Source organism: Emys orbicularis, chromosome 1 (genome assembly GCF_028017835.1).
Source record: "Emys orbicularis isolate rEmyOrb1 chromosome 1, rEmyOrb1.hap1, whole genome shotgun sequence".
NCBI classification, from domain to species: Eukaryota; Metazoa; Chordata; order Testudines; family Emydidae; genus Emys; species Emys orbicularis.
This window is the reverse complement of record NC_088683.1, coordinates 164,969,072-164,991,584: the sequence shown is the minus strand read 5'-3', so window position 1 is coordinate 164,991,584 and position 22,513 is coordinate 164,969,072. Positions and strand designations below refer to the sequence as shown.

At 43.5% G+C, this 22,513-nt stretch overlaps 2 protein-coding genes across 2 annotated transcripts in view; one reads left to right on the top strand and one right to left on the bottom strand.

Annotated features, from left to right (window-relative positions):
• The window catches only part of NME7 (NME/NM23 family member 7), a 174,760-nt gene extending 166,138 nt beyond the window's left edge, over positions 1-8,622 (bottom strand). The window contains exon 1 of the mRNA XM_065417040.1: positions 8,509-8,622. Within this exon, the coding sequence (XP_065273112.1) occupies positions 8,509-8,622 (114 nt within the window). The remainder of the gene's footprint in view (positions 1-8,508) is intronic.
• A 68-nt stretch (positions 8,623-8,690) lies between these two features.
• BLZF1 (basic leucine zipper nuclear factor 1) lies at positions 8,691-21,602 on the top strand. Its single transcript, XM_065410239.1, has 7 exons — positions 8,691-8,762; positions 9,553-9,623; positions 12,416-12,858; positions 14,008-14,207; positions 17,536-17,664; positions 18,284-18,503; positions 20,009-21,602. The coding sequence occupies exons 2-7, from the start codon at positions 9,602-9,604 to the stop codon at positions 20,192-20,194; spliced, it is 1,200 nt and encodes a 399-aa protein (XP_065266311.1). The 5' UTR covers positions 8,691-8,762; positions 9,553-9,601; the 3' UTR covers positions 20,195-21,602.
• Positions 21,603-22,513: the final 911 nt, after the last annotated feature.

Below are 22,513 nucleotides of genomic sequence, written 5' to 3'. Positions count from 1 at the left end.
ATCTCTTTCCCTTTATCGCAACACTTGTCAGATCATTTAAAGTAATAAAAATGATCTGACAAAGTTATTACAAATAAGGAACTGCACCAGGAGTCTGAGAGCTCCCAAGAGACAACTTATAGGTGATGCAATGGGAATTTATTAATACAGGATTTAACCTTAGCAGATGTTTACTTTGTCTCCTGTGCTGGCAATTACTTTACACACATCACTCACATGAGCCATAACTTTGGATGTATTAAAAAAAAAATTGAGGGCACCAACTTCTGCAAAGCTGAGCTACGATTTGGCCCATCCAGTAAGTTATTTGCATGTCACATAGGGTCCTGATTTTGTCAACTTTACATAGGCAGAGTAGTACTTTACTTGATGTGTACTGTAATCCCAGAAGGGTGGCAGTATTGACCCAAAATGAGTAATTGGAACAAGTTTTCTGTGGGTCAATCAGACAAACATAATGGGAAAGGTTGTTTTATTTTGCATTACTGCAACTGTCTTTTTATCTTATTGGATGCCAAGGGCAGAAGCCTGTATCTTTGTATCAGTTTATTTTCTAATTACACAGCCCAAAAATTCCAGGATATTATTAGCCATATCTTCTACAGAGTACAAGGCCTGTCTGCCCAAAGGGTAACTTAGCAATAGTAGAGTACATTAGTTGAGCAAGGACCCCAATAAACTCTCCTAGTTCTTCATCTGAAGATTTACCAGCCAATGAGCTAGTTAAGGCCCACAATTATGGCATTTTCTTTGTCTGTAATGGCTTTTTTAGCATATTGCACATATCACTTTATTTTCATTTGCACTGAAATGCAGCAGACAGCAGTAGTCACGAAGCCAATGAGTTAGGAAACTCCTCTTTGTGGCTCATTTAGTCACAGAGGTTTCTAACTGAGAACTGGAGGAGTCAGAGGCCATGGCTCACATATCTACACTGCTGTTAGTATTGGGATCTTTCTCTGGTACATCAGTCGTGCTGAGCCCATGGATGCAAACCTTGATCAGGCAACAGAAAAGCACCTTTTCTTTTTATGCCTTTTTCAAGAAGCCTCTTTGAAAAAGGAAATGCCATCCTTTTAAATTACAGCTGGCTGTTCCACAACAAAAGCACATAGAACGGAGAACAATGTTGAGTAAAGTCTATTGTAGAAAAGCTGGCCCTTGTCATACAAAGAGTTTTTACAGGTTCTGTAGGATGGAAATAACCTTGGATGCTTTTAAAGATGCAAACAAATGGCCAGATCCTCAGTAGAGCTATGCCAATTTACACCATCTGGAGACTCCTACAACAGCTGGAATTCCAAGTTTACTGTTGCTGTAACACATTGCCATCTAGCTTAAGAAATTTTCAAGAACACTGCAGTTAAAATCAAGTCAGAACTACAATGGTGGAAAAAGCAAGATGGTAATCAGAATGACAAGACAGTAAACTCTGACATCTCTATGCTCTATGTCATACAGAACTAGGTTGTGATATTGAAAGAAACCTAAGGAAGTTGGCACCCAACTTCCACTGAACTTAATGAGACTACTCATAGGCTTAATATTAAGCATGTGAGTAAGTGCTAGCAGGATGGAGGGCTTGCTGTGTAATATTGGACAAGTCACTTTGTCTCTGTGTGCCTCAGTTTCCTCATTTATCAAATGGGGATAATATCTGCCTACCTGAGTGTTGCAAAGATTGTTTGCAATGAACTTTGAAATTGACAAGCACTAAGAACTATTATTTTAAGGAGTAAAGAAAATGAAGGCCACAGTCCTCCAAGTGACTGCATGCAAGCACACTACTGCACACACCAACAGGTCCATTGACGTCAAAAGACTGTGTGTATACACCAGAGCGCTTGCACGCAGTCACTTGCAGGATCAGGGAGTAAACCAGTTGCTCCTACCGAATGGCATGCTACTGCATCTGGATTTGCTTTCTAGATTCACACAGAGAGTGACAGAGACATTGTTAAAAAGACATTTATATTTTTAAGAGGCATTTAATGTTCCTACCCATCCTTGTGTGAGATTATATCAAAGCGTATAATTTTTATTAAAAACAGTCAAGTAAACACCACACTTGACACCTTCTGCTGACACACGAGACGATTCCTTTAGGGTCTTCACCAGTGTACAATCTACAACAGGTGCAGATCACACATGTAGACAATGAAATCCCCAAATGTAATTGAGTTACTTCTCTTTGCCACTGGATGGCAATGTTTCAAACTGTTTATTAATATTAGCTGATCTCTAAACCAATGCACTAGCATAGAAAGGTAAGTATTTAAAGAATATTTCAGAGCTCCTCCGCTTCCCTTTGTTCACATCAAAATTATGGGCCCAATTCTACAATTTATAAAGACACAAATCCCAATGTACTGCCAGAAAGGACTGTAGCACAGGCCCAATATAATTATACTCTGAATATTTTTGCATCATAAATAAGACCAGTGTGAAACTGATTCAGTTAAAAGAACAGGAGTACTTGTGGAACCTTAGAGACTACAAATTTATTTGAGCATAATTTGTTAGTCTCTAAGGTGCCACAAGTACTCCTATTCTTTTTGCAGATACAGACTAACACGGCTGCTACTCTGAAACCTGTGATTCAGTTAAGATTTTAATTTTCATGGTTCCACAGCGACAGTGTGATTTGTAATAGTTTCTCTTCAGGGAGTTCTATAAATGTTTTAATGAATGCCATCATAATTCTTATATACAGTGTTGTTGCAGCTATGTCGGTCCCAGGATATTAGAGAGACAAGCTGGGTGAGGTAATGTCTTTTATTGGACCAACTTCTCTTGATGAGAGAGACAAGCGTTCGAGCTTACACAGAGCTCTTCTTCAGAAGTTGGTCCAATAAAAGATATTACCTCACTCACCTTGTCTCGATCATAATTCTTTGTTTATACTGCTGTCTGGGAGCAATGCTGTAGTAAAGGGTCTGTCCGACTTTCTGTCCGATTTTCAGGATATAATAATTACCTTCAGGATGAATTTTGGTTTAGAGTATAAGGTCTGAATCTACAGGAAGAAGCATTTTATTTTTAATTCAATATTCTTGAGACAAGCTGTTTTTGAAATGAAAGTTGCAGTTATTAACACCCTTCTGATGTTCAGGCAGAACATTCACTTTTTAAGCAGGACCAGGTGTATAATGAGTTATAAGGTGTACAATGGCCACACAATTTACCTTTCTGCTAAGACGCTGCATGAATTTCAAATAATGCAGATACATTCCTAAAATGGCTATTTTCACATCATCTAGTTTCTTAGCTTGTCCTCACACTATTTCACGACCACTGCAGAAGGAGACTATGTATGTGAGTGGCTGGGGCAGTTGGTAACATAAAGGAGTATGAGGGACAGAAAGAATTTAAATATTCTCCTGGAAAGGGTTGCGGGAGGCTTGTATAAGCCAGGGTCTGCCATCCTGAAGCTTCTATCTATTTATACAGCCTTCATCACAAGAGTATCTGAGCACCACACAATCATTAATGGATTTTTTTGTCCTCACAACACTCCACCGAGGTAGGGAAGTATTATCCCCAATGTATAGATGGGGAACTGAGGTACAGAGTAAATTAAGCGCCTTGGCCCAAGGTTGCACAGGAAATCTGACTGAGTGGAGAACTGAACCACTAGCTCAGTGTCCTATCCATTAGAACAGGGGTCGGCAACCTTTCAGAAGTGATGTGCCGAGTCTTCATTTATTCACTCTAATTTAAGGTTTCGCGTGCCAGTAATACATTTGAACATTTTTAGAAGGTCTCTTTCTAGAAGTCTATAATATATAACTAAACTATTGTTGTATGTAAAGTAAATAAGGTTTTTAAAATGTTTAAGAAGCTTCATTTAAAGTTAAATTAAAATGCAGAGCCCCCCAGACCGGTGGCCAGGACCCAGGCAGTGTGAGTACAACTGAAAATCAGCTCGCGTGCCGAAGGCGGCACGCGTGCCATAGGTTGCCTACCCCTGTATTAGAACATCCCTCCTTCTACACAGCGGAGTTCTGCTCATAGACGGATTAGGAGTTCACCACAGCAGGCACCTTCCTCAGATGCATAGCTATTAAACTCTTCTCCCATAGAGTTTAGGAGCTCAGCATGACAGACATCTCCCCTGCTGTACATCTTCTAAGACTCACAAGAGTACAACTCTGCACTGGCACTGCTTAGGAGCCTCTTTCCTCCTTGTCCCCCTATACAGCGCTCTACCCACTTCTGCCACTGCCTACCCCATGACTCCTTCATTTTAGCAGTCACACAATTTAACAAAATTGTTTTGTAATCAATTAACATTGTCACATAATTCCACAGAATTCAGTGCCGTTCTCCCACATAACTTGACACAAAATCTAGGGCTAATGTCGCACATAATACAAGGGCCTTGCTCATAAGCATTACAATGTCAACAGATCATGTAATGGCTGCTACTCTGAAAAATGTCAACAGAGTAACTCTGCTTCTCGGAACAAATATGGACTGCAGTGAGAAACTGGTCTTTTGTTACAGGAAACAGTAAAAAAATCAACATGTTTCTTAAAAACAATTTGTGTGTACCTGATTCCACCTTACAAATAAAGGGATGCTTGGAAGCACACCACAATCATAACAATTACAGATTGCTACAAAAGGGCGGGTTTCACTGAAATACTTTCTATGTTGATTGGTGCAACAGGACTGTTGCGGACACAATTTATTTATTCATGTTTCTCCTGGGATGATCCAATAGAATTTCAAGATTTGAAGACCGACAATGACTGTGCTACTGAAGTGGGGAAAACTGATCCTACATTATGTTCTGAATTTTAGTTTATAAACAAAAATTCTGACTAGGATGAGGGACCACAAGAGAAATTGGAGCTGTTTTAAGTAGGCGTTAAAGGCCAAATTATGCCCTAGGATACATAAACAGGGCTCTCATTGACATAAATAGGACAAAATTGGGTCTAAAGTTTCTTATCAGTATCAGTCTTGTGTTCCTTTTTAGACAGTGAGATTCAGCATTTTATAATCTTCAGATGCTTCTTCAACAAAGTCCCTCAAAAGCATTCTATAGTTTTGTTTGCATTATTAAACATGAGCCAGGCACTAATGGAATCAAAGTGCAATAGTTTCTTTTTTTTAATCCATTAATTGCCTCCACCATTTATTGGACAGTTTAAACATAATTTATAACCATTAATAGATTAAGCCTCACAACATCCCTGGGAGGTAGGTAAGAAAGACCAGTGGAAAAATTAGCCACAGAGAAGAGGAAGCAATTTGTCTAAGGTCATGGAGCAAGGTATACAGAAGGTCTGACTAGATGATCACAATGGCCTTGGAATCTATGAAATCCAAGTTTCAGAGTAGCAGCCGTATTAGTCTGTATCCGCAAAAAAGAACAGGAGTACTTGTGGCACTTTAGAGACTAACGAATTTATTTGGGCATAAGCTTTCGTGGGCTACAGCCTACTTCATCGGATGCATAGAATGGAACACACAGAAAGAAGATATTTATACATACAGAGAACATGAAAAGGTGGAAGTAGCCATACCAACTGTAAGAGGCACATGATGGCATATATCATGTTGGTAGATGTACAGGTGAATGAGCCCCTGATGGCGTGGCTGATGTGATTAGGCCCTATGATGGTGTCGCTCATTCACCTGCACATCTACCAACGTGATATATCCCATCATGTGCCAGCAATGCCCCTCTGCCATATACGTTGGCCAAACCGGACAATCTCTATGCAAAAGAATAAATGGACACAAATCTGACATCAGAAATCATAACATTCAAAAACCAGTGGGAGAACACTTCAATCTCTCTAACCACTCAGTGACAAACCTGAAGGTGGCAATTTTGCAACAAAAAAACTTCAAAAACAGACTCCAAAGAGAGACTGCTGAACTTGAATTAATATGCAAATTAGATACAATTAACTTAGGTTTGAACAGAGACTGGGAATGGTTGGGTCATTACACTAATTGAATCTATTTCCTCATGTTAAAATATGTTAAAATATCCTCACACCTTCTATGGGTCATCTCGATTATCACTTCAAAGGTTTTTTTCTCTCTCCTGCTGATGATAGCTCATCTCAATTGATTGGCCTCTTACAGTGTAGCCCACGAAAGCTTATGCTCAAATAAAGCGGTTAGTCTCTAAGGTGCCACAAGTACTCCTGTTCTTTTTATGAAATCCAAGATTAGCAATAGAAATAACAGATCTCAGTGGAGTTACACCATAGAATCATAGAATATTAGGGTTGGAAGTGACCTCAGGAGGTCATCTAGTCCAACCCCCTGCTCAAAGCAGGACCAATTCCCAACTAAATCATCCCAGCCCAGGGCCAGCTCCAGGCACCAGCCGACCAAGCATGTGCTTGGGGCGGCACCTTGGGGCAGGGCGGCGCTCGATTTTTGATTTTTGATTTTTATTTTTTGGATTCGGCGGCGCGGCGCTTGGAGGGTGGGGCGGGCGCTTCCGGCGGCGCTCGGAGGGAGGGCGGGGGCTTCGGGCGGCGGCTTCGGGCGGTGCTCGGGGGGGCGGGGCTTCGGGCGGCGCTCGGGGGGGCGGGGCTTCGGGCGGCATGGTGCTCGGGGGGCGGGGGCTGGCACGGTGCGGCGCTTGGAGGGGGTGGGGGCTTCAGGCGGCACGGCGCTTGGAGGGGGGGCGGGGGCTTCGGGCGGCGTGGCGCTTGGAGGGGGGGCGGGGGCTTCGGGCGGCGCTTGGAGGGGGCGGGGCTTTGGGGGGCGTGGTGCTGGGGGCGGGGATTTTGGCGGCGCTCACGGGGCGGGGGGTACGGCAGGGTGGCGCTCTTCTTTTTTGCCTGGGGCGGCAAAAAAGTTAGAGCCGGCCCTGTCCCAGCCAGGGCTTTGTCAAGCCTGACCTTAAAAACCTCTAAGGAAGGAGATTCCACCACCTCCCTCGGTAACCCATTCCAGGATTAAATTGGTCCACTAACTCCATACTATTTCTTGCTTTCTCCTCTTCTTTATTTTGTAGCATACCCAACACCACACATTCTAAAGGCTAAAATTGGGCCTCAATTACTTTGTCAACACCAGGAAAATCAGCGCTCATATTAGAGCAAGGATGGGCAAACTTTTTGGCGCGAGGGCCACATCTTGGTATGGAAACTGTATGGAGGGCCTGCTGGGACAGGGGATTGGGGCACATGGGGGGGGATGAGGGATCCGGCTGGGGGTGCAGACTCTGGGGTGGGGTTGGGGGATGAGGAGTTTGAGGTGCAGGAGAGTGCTCCGGACTGGGATCAAAGGGTTTTGAGGGTGATCAGGGTTTGGGGGGGAAGGGGGGAGCTCAGGGGTGCAGGATCCAGGCGGTGCTTATCTGAAGCCCACCTCCGGAGGCAGGGCCACGCTGCTCTGCAGGCTTCCCCATCTGCAGGCACCACCCCCGCAGCACCCATTGGACGAGGTTCCTAGCCAATGGGAGCTGGCGCTTGGGGCGGGGGCAGTGTGCAGAGCCCCCTGGCTGCTCCTGCTTCCGGGAGCCACGTGGAGTGGAGCAAGGCAAGCCCCTGACCCTGCTCCCCGGCTGGAGCACCAAAGCAGGGAAAGTTCCCAACCCCGCTCCCCAGCGGGAGTTCGAGGGCCAGATTAAAAGGCCTGACGGGCCAGATGTGGCCTGCGGGCCATAGTTTGCCCACCCCTGTATTAGAGCAACTGACACCAATTGTGCAGCAGCCACAGTCATAGCAACAATGTCAACTCTGCTGTAGAAAGGGCTGGAGCATTTTTACTACCATGCCATGCTAACAGCTTAACGCAGGGACAGCTGCCTGGTGGCTGGCAATTATTGAACTACGGGTACTAACTTTACCAGTGCAGATGCACTCAATGTCACAACACAACTCTTCTGCCTTGGAAGAGGATGCTTGAGAGGTGGCAAACCAAAGCTCAAGCCGGGGCCGGATGCCAAGGCTCCTGCTTCACCCAAGGTGGTGGAAGGATGGAGACAGGGGTGGGGCCTGCCCAGCACCCACTAGCCACATGCCCCCCCCCCCCCCGGGAGTGGTTTGCAGTGGGCTGGTTCTGCTGCCAACACCCCGCCGGGGCCCCACACCCCTTGTCTGCTGCCAGGCAGAGGGAGAAGGGGGCTCAGCCACAGGGTCATCGGTCTGGGGCCGGCGCCTCCTTCTGCCCTGAGTTTGTACAGCGCCTCGCACCACGGGGCCGCTGCTGGGCGCTACGGCAAGAGAGGATGCGCCAAAAACCCGGGAGCCGCAGGGCGTGCGCGGACAAGCCGCCCGTGACAAGCAGCCCGGCCGCTCCCCAGGGCAGAGACAAGCCCCGCGCCGCCGCCGCCCAGCCGTGCCAGGGAGCGGAGCCAGCCCCCCACCTGCCCCATCAGCGGCGGTGCCTGGGGGGAGCGGGACCGCAGGGGCAGAGGACTCCCCCGCTCCATGGGGTCGGGGCGGACCATGCTACAGGAAGGAGGGGGGAAGGGTTGTAACGTCCATCCCGACTAGAGCCCCCCGTGGGCCTTTGTCCCCCACTCACCATGGTACCGTCCCCTCCGCCCCCGACCTCCGGGCTCGGGTGCAGCGTAAACTCAGCGAGACGCCTTCTCTGCCCAAGCCGCTTCCTGGCAACCGAAGCCCCACCCCCGCGCATGCGCGCGCGACCGTGAGTAACCCGGAAGTGCCTCGGAAGAGGTGGCGGAAGTGCGGGGGGAGGGAGCGTCGGTTGGCTGGTGGGGGGCCCGAGAAGCCCTCTCTGGGGGGTGACAGGCAGACCCGGCGCGTGGCGGCCCGGTGAGTGTGTCACGCCCCTCGCGGGGAGGGCGGGGCCGGTCGCTCTGCGTGTTGCGGGCTCGCATCGTCCGAGCGGCCCCTGGGGGACGCCGCAGCCGGGGCCCCTGCGCGTGGGGCTTGTTTTTAACCCCCCGCCCGGGGAATCTCGGGGGGTTCCCGGCTCTGGGCCCGGGACTCGCGGCCCCGCAGGATGGGCGCAGTTACCGGCCGAGCTTGCTGAGGCGGGGGCGGAACTCGCTGGGCCGAGCGGGGGACCGCAGCTCTGCCAGGGCCCTAACCCCCCGGGCTCGGCCCAGCGGCCCCCCGTGTTCTCCGCCTGTGGCGCGTGGCCGGTTTTGGTTGGCGGTTTTCCTGGAGATTTAATCCGGTGACTTAATCGTTAATTCCCGGAGACTCCCGGCCAAACCCGGAGGGTTGGCAACCCTAATACCGGCCTGTGTCCAGCTGCTGCTAGGAGAGGGGACTTTGGCCCAGGCCAGCCCCCTCCCCCGGACAGATCTCTGCTGGGCTAGCGGAGCAGACAGCGTCAAAAAAAAAAAAAAAAAACTGCCTCGTCGTGACAGAACGTAGCCGCGTTATTGGTGTTCCCGAGAGGGTGATGGCTCCCAAAATGTGCTAGGCCCTTTCCAGCCACAGAGAGCTCCGGTCCTGTCCCAAGGCGCACATCAGTGGAGTTACTGCTCCATGTGGTAGAGGGACAAAATAGAGTTCAGAAGAAACATTAGCAAAATTAGCAGGCACGTTTTAGAGGACTAATTATTGTTTCACCCTGGGCGTTTTCCTTTTTTAGATTTGGTCGTCCTCTCTCCCATACAGCTCCATCAGCCAGAGGGGGGGAAATGACATCTCTAGGGAAGAAAGGTAAGTGATCTTCCTTTACTAAATAGATACATTCTGGTAATTCTGTATTCACTTTGGAGGTGTTTAATTAAAGAACAGAGCTGCAGTGTATGCTAGATGCTAGCTTTTCAGCTCTCTGTCAGCTGAGGGGTGAAAACATTATCTAGTATATCTCAGGGGGGAAAGATTGTGGGAATCTTTGATGTTGCAGTGAAAAGCAGAGATATAGTAAAGAGCCTGGGTGGAAATGGTAATGAAATGTTTTCTTTTACCTTTGGATCCCTAGTTCAGATCAGGCCAGGCCAGTAACAACTGAAAGTTATTACTCTTTGATGGCCTGAGATGATGCTCTTCATCTAGTTCCTAGCAGATAGGTGTCTAGCATTTATTTGGCTCCCTTACTTTTATTACAGTAGAATAGTGAATTAAGCATTAAGACCCCACTTCTGCAAACAGACTTGCACAAGTAGACTTTTGTGCTGGCATAGATCAATTTGTAGGCAAAGTACCTAAATCTGCCAAAACTAGGAAATTCAAAATTAAGGATTCCCACTTTGTCCTTATGTCACACTGTAGTGGTGAGGCACAGCAAAATGTATATAGTCTGTTCTTGGACCTGCCTATTGTGCAACAGTGGTAAGAAGTCAATCTCTTTTACACCTTAATGGACATGGTTTGCTGGGAATACTCTAAATCCCTAAGAATTTTATTCTCTGAAGATATTTTTTTCTTAGTCCCACTTTTTCTCAATGTTGGTTTAGGCAGGCATAATGTGTTACTTCAGGTGGGATGTGACAAAGGCATTAAGAACCAGGGAGAGATTAGCATTGGCAAGAAAGAATACAACAGACCCTGTTTTACTAACTGTGTGAGGCAAAGGATACCGGTTCAGTTATTGCAGATATTGTTTTACATTAGCAAGAAATAAATTTTCTATCAAAAAGATTTCTTGACTAGACTTGAAAAAACTAAATTCTAAAAAGCTCTTCTCTATTATCTGTTAACTAGTTGAGCTCTTGAGTTATTTCTGGGTTTACATATGAGACAGATATAGCAATTTCCTGCAATATCTTTGGGAGATCTTACTGTATTAAATTTATGTATCATTGTGGGCCAAGGATTGTATGCCATCCTCCCCGATGGAATTACCACAGCTCCTCCAGGAATTAAGAACGGGTGTGTGTGTGGAGGGGTGTTTAGGCAAATTCACTCAGGTTGTAACACTGCTAGAGAGGTATCACCATCTGGAGAGGCTCACATATGCTGGTTCAAACTGGATTCTCCAGAGACCAACAGACAAAGAAAGGTCCTATGGATAAATAGCCTGATTTTAAATAGACTCAAGGCCTTCTTTCTGATCCAGCAAATGGACAGGACCTTCTGTCCAAGGGAGGCCTGGGAAGGTTGGAAGGACTTTGGCCAACTGAGGCCCCATAAGACAGATGGGTGACCTAGTAAGCTTTTAGCAGGCATACAGGAACTCATTGTTTTTTATAGTTTTTTCTGTAATGCTTTCATCTTAGGAATAAATGTGCTCGCTTACAAAAGGCTGTGTGGTAACTTTTAACTGCTGGCAATTAAACTGTTCATAAGCCTTCAGAGAGAAAGCAATGCACAGACGCTGGCCTGCTTAGCCAGGTCTGATTTGCTGGGAATACCATAGTGTAGGCAGAGAACTGTGAGCCTGGAAAAACCTTGGTCAGAAGGGAGAGAAACAGGTTTTTGCCCAACCGAAGTAATGGTTGAGAGATGGAAGCCTAAAAATGGGTGCCCTTGATGGACCAGGGAGAGGGTGCAGTGCCGCTGAAGTGTGACGACATAAATTGGGTCATATGATTAAAAGGTCAAACATCAGTCTTCGGTGTTCTGGAACATCTTTCACCAATTTAGACTCATACACGTTAGAAATGGAAAATATCATTGAAGATCAACCATTCCATGTCCCTGCAGTGTGGTAGTATTTGGAAATTCTTGTTTTCTAGGCAGGAAGTGTGACACAGTGACAATTTTACAACCAGTTTAGGGTTGTGTGCAATTTAATAAAATCCAGCATCAACAGAAATGTTTAGTAAAATGTTTGTGTTTAGATATTTTTTTTTATTAAACATTGCTCTGCAGTGGTAGAAACCCAAACATGCCAGCACTGGGGGAGAGGATTGCAGGAGAACCAGAAACAGGAAGTGATTAGTTAATTCCTCTTTCCATTCCCCCCTTCCCCCCCCCCCCCTTTTTGGACAATGAAGTAAAACAGCACAAATAGTGAAAAGTAATTTTTTTTTTTTTTTAATTTTTCAGGATTTACAACTAAGTTATTACTAGACACAGTTAAGGAAAAAAATTTACTGTCAATACAATATATTCATATCTCTTTAAAGTTGTTGTGAAGCAGTCTAATGCTTTTCAGCAGTGAAGGAGTGAAATCCTCTTGGCTTTGAAGTCAAGGTTCAGTGGCTGATGTAGTGAGTTCATATAGATTTCCTGCAAAGTGGCTGCTGTTGATGTTTTTATCTATATAGTCTTGTTTGTGGAATGAGCATTTAAATATAAATAAAGCTAAAAAAAAAAAAAAAGTCCTGATCAGATAGATGGTTGGATTTTGTATTACTGACCTTACTGATTAATGAACACACTTATTTGAGTGCGCTTTCCCTTTTGAGTCCTAACTGAATGAGTGCCCAAGCACTGTGCTGCTTTGCAGATGCATTGTAAAACCAAGCTCCTTCCAGAGTTTTGTTGCCATTCTCTTTGAATTTCTGCAACTCCCAATGGCATAATAAAATAAATATATGATCTTCCCATTGTCTCCAAATTAGCCGACTATGCCTCGTCACCCATCCGTGGACCTGGAGATGGCATGGAAACTGAGCAGCCACCTAAAACCGTGGAAGTAATTGCTGGAGCCCACAATACAAGTCGTCATGCCCATCACAGTCCACACAAGAAAGCTATCTCTTCCCTGAGTCCTGGAGTTCTCCAACTAGGGAAAATACACAGTGATAAGTCGGTGGAGATTGAAGCTGTTCGAATACTGGTTCCGAAAGCTGCTATAACTCATGTTGTTCCTACCAAAAATGCTAAGGTGGCTAAATCCTTGGGACACCATAAAGGAGAGGACTTCAGCCAGTCAGATGGAGTCATAGAACCCAAGAAAGAGCTGTTGGAGCTAAAAAATGCAATAGAAAAGCTCAAGAATTCAGAAAGGAGATTGCTACAGGATAAAGAAGGTCTTTCCAACCAGTTACGTGTACAGACAGAGGTAAGACATTGAGGATTGTTTTTGTGACAATAGATTTGTAGCTTTATTTTGTTTGGGAAGCCTGAGGAGACCAGCATGATGGTATAGTCTGACCTTCTGCATAAGACAGGCCAGAGAAGCTTGCCAAGTAATCTCTGAATCAAACCCATAACTTCTGTTTTGAGCTATAGAATATATCATAGAAAGATATCCAGTCTTGATTTAAAGACATCAAATGATGGAGAATCCACCGCTTCCCTGGGTAAATTGTTCCACTGGTTCATTACACTCACTCAAAAATATCCACCTTTTTCTGAATTTGTCTAGCTTTAGCTTCCAACCATTTGTTCTTTCTAAAACCCACTACATTTTGTTTCTGCTGTGTTATGACTGCAGAAACATTCATTACTTTAAAAATGTAATCACAAAGGGAATCTTGATATCATTAACAAAGAGAGCGGGCGCATGCAAATATAGAAAATTGGCCTGCTGCACTGTATAAAGTACTCTGCAGAGGGCAACACCATAAACTCAGCTACAAAAATAATTTTCCCCTACTGAACGTAGAAATTGCTATACAGAGAATACCAGTGTTCTACCTAGTCTAGTATCCTTTCTAAGACAATGGCCTGATGCATTTACCAAATGCTTCAGAGGAAGGTGGAAGAAGCCCCATAGTGGATAACTATCAAATAAATCACCCGTAGGGCAAGTTTCTTCATAATCCCTTTTAGCTAGTGGTTGGGTTATGACACAGATGAGTGGATGTCCTACCTAATATAAACTGCAGATATCTAAATGGCTACTCCTTCTGTAAATTAAGCCTGCATGCTTCCCTCTGTTCACTTCTCAGTGTAGTAGATGAATGTGCTTATTCTTTCAGACATTAGTTATACAGACTTATTTAAACAACTACAGCTATAGCAAATAAGTTGCATGTCTTGAATCCTTTAGTAATCATGAGGCATAAAACACTTGTCCTTCAAATTCCCCAAAGGACATGTATCTGCCCTAGTTGCAGTTCTTCAAGTGTCTTGTAATTATTTCCATACAAAAGCCTGACATATTGGGAAATCAGTCTGAATCTTCGTTAGCTAATGTGCTTTCTAGAAGCACACTGTGATTAGAAATATGACTTATAATAGCTGTTCTATCCTTGACCTATTCTAGGTGAATCGAGAGCTGAAGAAGTTACTTATTGCTTCTGTTGGGGATGATCTGCAATATCACTTTGAACGCATGGCGCGTGAGAAAAATCAGTTGATTCTAGAAAATGAGGCCCTAGGCCGGAATATGTCTCAGCTGTCTGAACAGTTAGAGCGGATGTCTATACAGTGTGATGTGTGGCGCAGCAAATTCCTAGCAAGCAGGTACGGTTTTAGGTCTGTGTCACTACTATTGTCTTAGGGCTCCCTTGGTAAATTAGTATAGTGAAAGACCCTTTTGAAATACATATATGCAAGGGAACAGCTGTAGGAATCCCTACTCTGAACTGGAAATCTACCCTGAGATCTGGAAAACTTCAACCACCACAGCTCTGCTTTCTTATGTTTCCGGCCACTGTTTGTACAGTTTTCAATAATTATGCAATCCCTACGTACACTTGTGTATCTTCAGTGTCCTTACCTAAAATTGTAATACTATAAACAGCTGTGCAGATGACAAGCTGAAAAGGGGTTCATGCTGCTAGTAAAGCAGGGTTCCAACTTGTATGACTAACATTTATTGGCACAGAAAAGGATTTTAAAAAGTTAGCCCGTCAAAAAGAACTGCCACTTGCAAGTGCAAAATGAATAAACCAAGTCAGATTACTTGTACATTAACTCAAAATAAACTACTGGATTTATAATGTGTTTCCTCTCCCTTCATCCAGTATTTAATGATGAAAGAGTAGGTCCCTCTCCCATCAAACATGAACCTGAGACTCGGATCAAGATATACATATTAGAGAACACCAACTAGAGTTTGCAATTCTGACTACTAATGACAGTTTAGTAACTTTATCAAATTTTAATGTGATTGCAGGCTTTGACAGGCCATCGCCCTTAAAGTGTGAGCCATGTTGTGGCAACCCAGAGTATATAATGTAATCACAGCATTAGGTGCATGATTTGATGACGGCCACACGGTATGATGGCGAATGCTGACTTTGGTTTTAGTGTTCGGTTTTTTACTAGGTGAATTTTCTGATTCAGCCAGTGAAGAAGAATGTGAGATTTTTGAATCTAAAGTTCTCTTCTTATATTCCTACAACTACAGAACGAGGAATTCCATAGTCTGTGTAGTGTGTGTCTGTGAGTGATGGTCGGATAAGTGTTTTGCATTTTCTGAGGACTGGAAGTCGAATCCTCCTGGGCTCTATTCCAACTCTTCCTGTGTGACCTTCAGTAAATCACCTGTAACTGAAATGCAGGGTTAAGAGAACTGATCAGATTATCCCTTCCCTAATTCATAGGCATGTGGTGAAGCTTAGTTTAATACTTTTTCATCAGAATATTTTACAAAGAAGCATCTCATTAATATTGAAACCTGTAGTATATGCTTCCTGCATTGGCTTTGTAAATAAATATTTAATATATATGTCTCTGAAATATGGGTTTAATCAGTCAGGTGTCACCATTCCTAATTAATTGGGCTCTTCAGCATTATTGGTGTGCCTATGTCATGGGCTGAGTTCTCACACTTGTGGGAGCATCATGTGACAATGGATTGGTACTTGCTGAGTTATCTGTAACCCACTGCTCTTTGAGTCTTTTGGTTTGTCATTTTTTGAAAGAGGCAGTGAGGTGATAGTTTGAGAGATGTGTATATTTACATGTTGTATCTCCTCCTTTGTAACGTTTTTTAAAGGAAAATCTCCAATGGAATCAGCTGTTTGAGGGATTAGAGACTATCTCTTTCCTCTAAATTGGTAATTGAGAGTGACCAAAAGTGGTTGGGATCTGATAGCTATTAGTTTGTTTCTAAGGGATCTGGGTCTAGATCATCTAACCATACCTTTGTTAGTCTCAGAGAGGCAAATAAATAAATGAGCAAGAAACTGAATGCACTTGCTATCCCCCTTGATTTATTTCCCAGAGATGACTTCCCATAGGCCATTCTTGAGGCGTATTAGTGGGGCAGCCTGTGTAGTCAATGCTCCTTGCTTCACCCTGCTCTTTGGAAAAAGAGGACTTTATTCTCCAGTGCTGTTACTTACATTTGTCAACAGCATTAACTTGTCCCAAAACACTTTTTAAAATGTTTAATAGAGACTTCCTGCTGATGTTTTTTTAATCAAACACCACATACTTTTGAGACTTTGAGTTTAAACAATCAGTTACTATGAAGCTGCCTGTTCTGTATTACAGACCTGTAAGTGGCTCGAGGGTTTTGCCAAACAATCTGCACTGGCTAACACAAGAATCCCTCTTCCCGGATTGCATTTTTTCAGATTGGTCTGTAACAAATTTTGATAAAATAAAGTCTCAGCTGCCCCATTTTTTCAGGCAACAATCAAATGTATATCCAACCCAAAATAACACATGAATTTTTGCAACAACAACAAAGTCCAAAAAAACCCTCCTTTTTAATGTAGCCTTTGGGAGTCACTCAGAGAAGCATTTTCCACAGTGCCTTCCATAGCTCTCCCTCTCCTAAAAAAAAAAAAGTCACTTTTTTAGATTATTAGGGAGCATAGATAATAAAACAAAATATCATAATTCCACTATTTAAATCCATGGTGTAAACACTTGAATAATATTTGCTGTTCAGGTCACTCCACCTTAAAAAAATATATTAGAATTGGAAAAGGTGAAGAGAAGGGCAATAAACATGATTAGGGGGATGGAACAGCTGCCATACAAGAAGAGATTCAAAAAGTTGGGACTGTTCAGCTTAGAAGAGATGACTAAGGCAGATATGATAGAGGTCTAAAATCATGGATGGTGAGGAGAAAGTGTTATTTACCCCTTCACATAACACAACCACCAGGGGCCACCTGATGAAATTAATAGGCAGCAGGCCTTGTTAAAACAAACAAAAGCAAGTACTTCTTCACACAACACACAGTCAACCAGTGGAATTTGTTGCCATGGGACGTTGTGAAAGCCAAAAGTATAAATGTGTTTTTAAAAAAATTAGATACGTTCATGGAGGATAGGTCCATCAATGGTTATTAGCCAATATGGTCAGGGATGCAAGTGTGTCCCTCAACCTCCAGTTGCTGGAAGCATCCAGCACTGGGCACTGTCAGACAGGATATTGGGCTAGATGGACCATTGGTCTGACCCAGTATGACCATTCTTATCTTTATCTCCTCTTCCTAACTAAGCCCTGGTAAGAAAACAACTGCATTTCTTGATCCCACAGTTGAGAGTAGAGGGAAGGAAGCAACTGTGCCTTGCTAACCCTTGCTGATGGTCCTGTCTTTCTGATATTTGTGTTGGTTTGGTCCTTACAACCTTGCTCACATCATCTAGCGTGCCATGCAGCTTCCCCTAAGAGCCCCAAAAGGCCTCCTTATTACAAAACATTTCCTATTCCTCAGTTTAAAAAAAATAAAAGCCAGGCAAACATCAGTTTTAATTGACTGCTCTTAATCCTTGAAATATTTGATCTGCTAAAACTATCTGCAACAGAACCAAAAGTGAAAACTAATTCTATTTCTAACTTGCCTGTTAAAAGTAGCTGATTTATTGGGGATTTCCTCTTTTGCAGAGTCATGGCTGATGAGCTAACCAACGCCAGAGCAATTCTTCAGCGCCAAACCCGGGATGCACAAAGTGCAATTCAGGATCTGTTGAGTGAACGTGACCAGTTCCGTCAAGAAATGATTGATACACAGAAGTATGATTACTCTTTACATTCTTTTCATTTTCCTGCCCTAAATGTTACTCTGTGCATTTTTTTATTACTGTGGTCTCAGTTTAGGTAGTCTTCTGACCTAGAATCAATTCTCAACACTATTTCTGGTAGATAAGTATTTACAAAAAACACTGTTGTGATTGCTATGCATGGAGCCCTCTTGTTGGCCGCCTCTCAGCAGAAAGGTTGAGGACTGAAGGAGCCATATCAGTTGAACTTCCCTCTTCACCCAAAAGAGTTGTTAGCCCTAGGTGAGGGTTGAGATTCATCGGTTAGCAAAAGATAAATGTATGGGACCTCAGTCTTCCTGACTCTTAGTCCACCACTTGTCACCAAATTCTCTAATCATGATGGGCTCCTCAAGCCTTGTATTTTATTATTGTGCTACAGTCTCTGGTGAATGGCCAGATGTCCTAATCTTGTTTAAATATTTAATTCTTCTTTGTATGTTTCCTTGAATGTTTTTATATCCCTTGTCTGACTTGAATTGTAAGTTCCTTGGGGCAAGATGGCCTCTATTTGTACAGCACCATGCACATTGATTGCACTGTATAAAGATTTACTCATCATTACTATAACAATTCAATTTTTCCTTGAACAGATTGTTAGAAGAGCTGCTGGTTTCTCTACAATGGGGGAGGCAGCAGACTTATTATCCTAGTGCTCAACCCCACACCACAGCAGAGCTAGCAGCAGTGAACTATAAACTGGCTAAAGCAGTGAGCTCCCACCTTCTTGGAAATGTTGGCACTAACACTCCAAAAAAGACTTCCCCACCGACAGAGTTCTGCAACACTCCTGCTGAGAAAATGGCTGAAATGGTAAAACCCTTACTATAGCTCCAAGTTTGTGCCCCTATTAGCACTGCATAGGTGCAGCTTCCAGTTCCTTCCAGGAAAGGCAACTTTCTGGTGCATGAGAACTAATTACAATCTAGAGTGAGAGTAAAGTGCATGGGCAATAGAGAGCTTTTTCAGTACATCTAATCTAAAAGACCATTTCCTAAGCAAATATTTAAAAACTGGAAAAACTCACTTCCCCACACTTTCCCCGGCACCCCAAGAGGTAGCCTACATCACCACTGTGTCTTTTCAGTAGCACGCCTTAGTGCAGTGTCTAATCTCTGTACTGCTAATTTAGAGCTGCACTGTGATCATGCATAGAGGACTCTGTTCTTTGTCATCCTCATGTTCCAGGAAACTGCAGGAGGATTTTTTTCTCCCTCCTTTTCTCTTAGACTTTGGCTCTAATAGATTCCCCCCCCCCCCCCCCCCCAATATATAGTCTGGACTTGAGACTGTATCCATGCCAGCTCTAATTTTGGGGCATAGCTGAGGCCTGGGGATTCCATTTCAAAATCAATGGCTTTATATTAGGGCAAGGAGATCATTAGAACATTAAGACTGAAACAATGACCTAATGAAGATGTAGATGAGCGAATTCTCCAGAGACAATGAGCAGCTGGGCTAGAATAACAAGCAGGAAGACTTTAAAGGGAAAGTACTACTTCCCCTCCCAGCCTAGCTGCTGCACTCCAAAAGTGATTGGGACAGCATTTAATTTTAGGCTAGGGAACTAACCAGGGAGCCTCAACTTGAGAAGTAGGAGGGAGAGGGGAAAGGATGAGGGAGAAAAGGGAGGGAGGTGGGGCAGGGAGGCAAAATCCAGACCGTTTTCAAAGTAAGCTCCACCCCACCCCCCCTCAAAAAAATCCAGGAAAATTGGGGAAGATGATAAAAGTAGTGGAGAAAGTGTTTAGCCTTTCCCTTTAGTGTTTGGTCATCATTGTAGTATTACCCATTTCCATAGGAGGAGTATCCCATGCATAAAACTTCCAAAAAACATATTTTAAAACTAACAAGCTATCCTCTATTAGAACTGAACCACCCCCAGGAGTGTACGAGGTGGCTATCAGTACACTTCTCAAGCAGCTGAAGGCATAAAGCACTGTGCACGTAGTTGTGGCATATTGCTGGACTCAAGCATGTTTGCAAATACATCTGATTAGTTCAGAGGTCACTCTTTTCTGAACCTCTGATCTTGCCTTCTTGTAATGAATTTAATTGTAGCCTTTAAAAAAACCCATTACCTTAGTTCTGATGAAGGGATTCCAAATTTGTGAATCTATATTCACTGCAGTATGAATTTACTCAATGTTAAGAATTACAGTTCAAGGTAAAAACTGATCAAAGTATGAGGATTGATTAAAATTTACCATTCACCTCAACAGCAGCCACCAGCTGCTGTATGTAAATGGAAGTCAAGGATAAAGCATCTTGGATTAAATAACATCTAGTCCATGTCTGATACTGAAATTCTCTTTTAGGTGCTGCGAGTGTTGGATCCAGTTGCCTGTACTGAAGCATCACCAGAAGTTCCCTTTTCTGAGCCTTCCCCACCCTCCTTCCTTTCCACAAAGAAGAACATTGGTCGGTTTCACCCATACACCAGATATGAAAATATAACTTTCAACTGCTGCAATCACTGCCAGGGAGAACTGATAGCCCTTTAAAATCATTGCGCTGAAGACAAAATAAAGCCAGTGTATCTGGATATACTAACTTTTCCCTGAATGACAGTAGTGATTTATCCATTCTGATTTCCTTCTTTGCTATTATCTTCTTGGGGGGTTGTTATGCTAGAAAATGTACTTTTTACTTCCAATAACTCTCATGCTTAGGGACCATCTACAATAATCTGTGGTGGGATCATAGCTTCTACAGGGCTGGAATATGGTTAACGCTCCCATTTACAAGGGCAAGACCAAAATGTTACGACAGTACAATTTGTAGTGTAAATAGCTCCTTAGATGTGTAGGATTTGTAATTATATTATGAAATCTTAATGGATTTCTGCTCAGGGGAAGACAAAACCATGAAACTATTTCAGTACATAGAGACAAGTGATGCATCCACTTGAAACCTCTGAATAGCGCTTCCTTTTAAAGGGAGTTGAAATAAACAATAACTCAATGTTTCTCACTTTAGCATTTAAGTATTTTCATTTTAAAAAGGGCAATAGAATGCACAATCATTTCTATGTGGTTTAATTTTTCTCTCTAGTGTTACTCAGTTTGCTGTGGTGCTATGGTCAAGTATTTATAGTCCTAATTAAGTTACAGGATCAGGTGCAATTAACATTATGGGTCTTACCTTGATGGAAAGGGGTAGAGAAGCCTCTTTAAGGAGAAACTTGAATGAAATTGAAAGGTGTTTAAGTAGGAGTTGGTGCTGAATGGATTCTGGAAGCTAGTGTGTATGAGGTTGAAACAAGTGGATTGGAAGCATTTTAACTCCTAGAACCAAGCTGCTGCATAGCTGATTCTCAGCAAAGATTGATGTAGTTCCTTTAGTGCATAGTTTTAAAAACAAACTTACCTGATGCTTAGAGGCAAGATATTACACATGAAAATCTTTCATGGGTATTATACCCATGGAGGGGCCTGCATCATCAAATACTAGGTATGCCTAGGCAGTGACAGAGCATACTATATTTTTAGTCATCTGGCTTTACTAGGTTAATGAGACAAGTTCAAAGTATGTACTAGTAACCAGTCTGCCAAATACAGCCTGAAAAGAAAGCTTGCAGGGTTCTTTTCTGCTTGCTTATTTACAAGTTAGACAGGATATGAGTCTTCTACCATATGTTAGGGAGCTTACGAGCTCTTTTTGAACAAAAGTCATATTCATAGAAAAATCATGCTGATATCTTGCAGCACTCCAGTATCCTGTCATCCCCAACAGACACAGTATACATAGCCTTGGTATGTAATTAAGGAAAAGGTCTCTAAACCAGTCACTGTAAAACTATTTGGTAAATCTAATACTGTATACAGGGTATAAAAGGCATAAGTTTATGACTGCTACTCTTGGCCATGCTTTGGCCTGTGCAATTAATATGCTACAATAAACATTCTCTACCTACTTTTATCATGAATGAAGGTTTGGATTTTGTATACTTGTGACAGTCTTTGATTCCACACATTCTTTGCAGAATCTAAGGGCAGGTCTACACTACAGCCGGGGTCGATTTAGCGCAGCGGGTCTCAAACTTTTTTACTGGTGACCCCTTTCACATAGCAAGCCTCTGAGTGCCGCTGCCGCCACCCCTCCCCCCCCAATAAATTAAACACATTTTAATATATTTAACACCATTATAAACGCTGGAGGCAAGCAGGGTTTGGGGTGGAGGCTGACAACTCGTGACCCCCCATGTAATGACCTCGCAACCCCCTGAGGGGTCCTGACCCCCAGTTTGAGAACCCCTGATTTAGCAGGTCTAGTAAAGATCCACCAATTGACTGCAGATCGCTTTGCAGTCAACCCCTGTACTCTACCCCCGACGAGAAGAGTAAGGTAAGTCGACAGGAGATTTTCTCCCGTTGACCCCCCACCGTGTAGACCCCGCGGTAACTCGACCTAAGGTATGTCGACTCCAGCTACATTATTCACGTAGCTGGAGTTGCGTAGACTAGGTCAACTTACCTCAGTAGTGTGGACATAGCCTAAGAAATAAAAGATTGAATTCCACAGGAGTTACAAGAAAGCTAACTGATGGGCATTAGCTTTTGTGCCCTGGTGTACCTCATAGGGATAGAAATTCCTCTCTCCATTCCTTGCCGGCTGGGCAAACACTCAAACAGATGTTAAATTGATGGATTTGTCAGCGTATCACAGTGGGGAGAATAAATAAAGGTTGGTCACCTGCAACCAGAGTTCAAGATGACCTCTGCACAGTCATGCTTTTGTGATGTGCCAGTGGTGCAGCTTGGAACAGCAGAACCTTCTACTAGCAGTGCCCATTGGAATGCTCTTGTGCCCTGTTCTCCTCC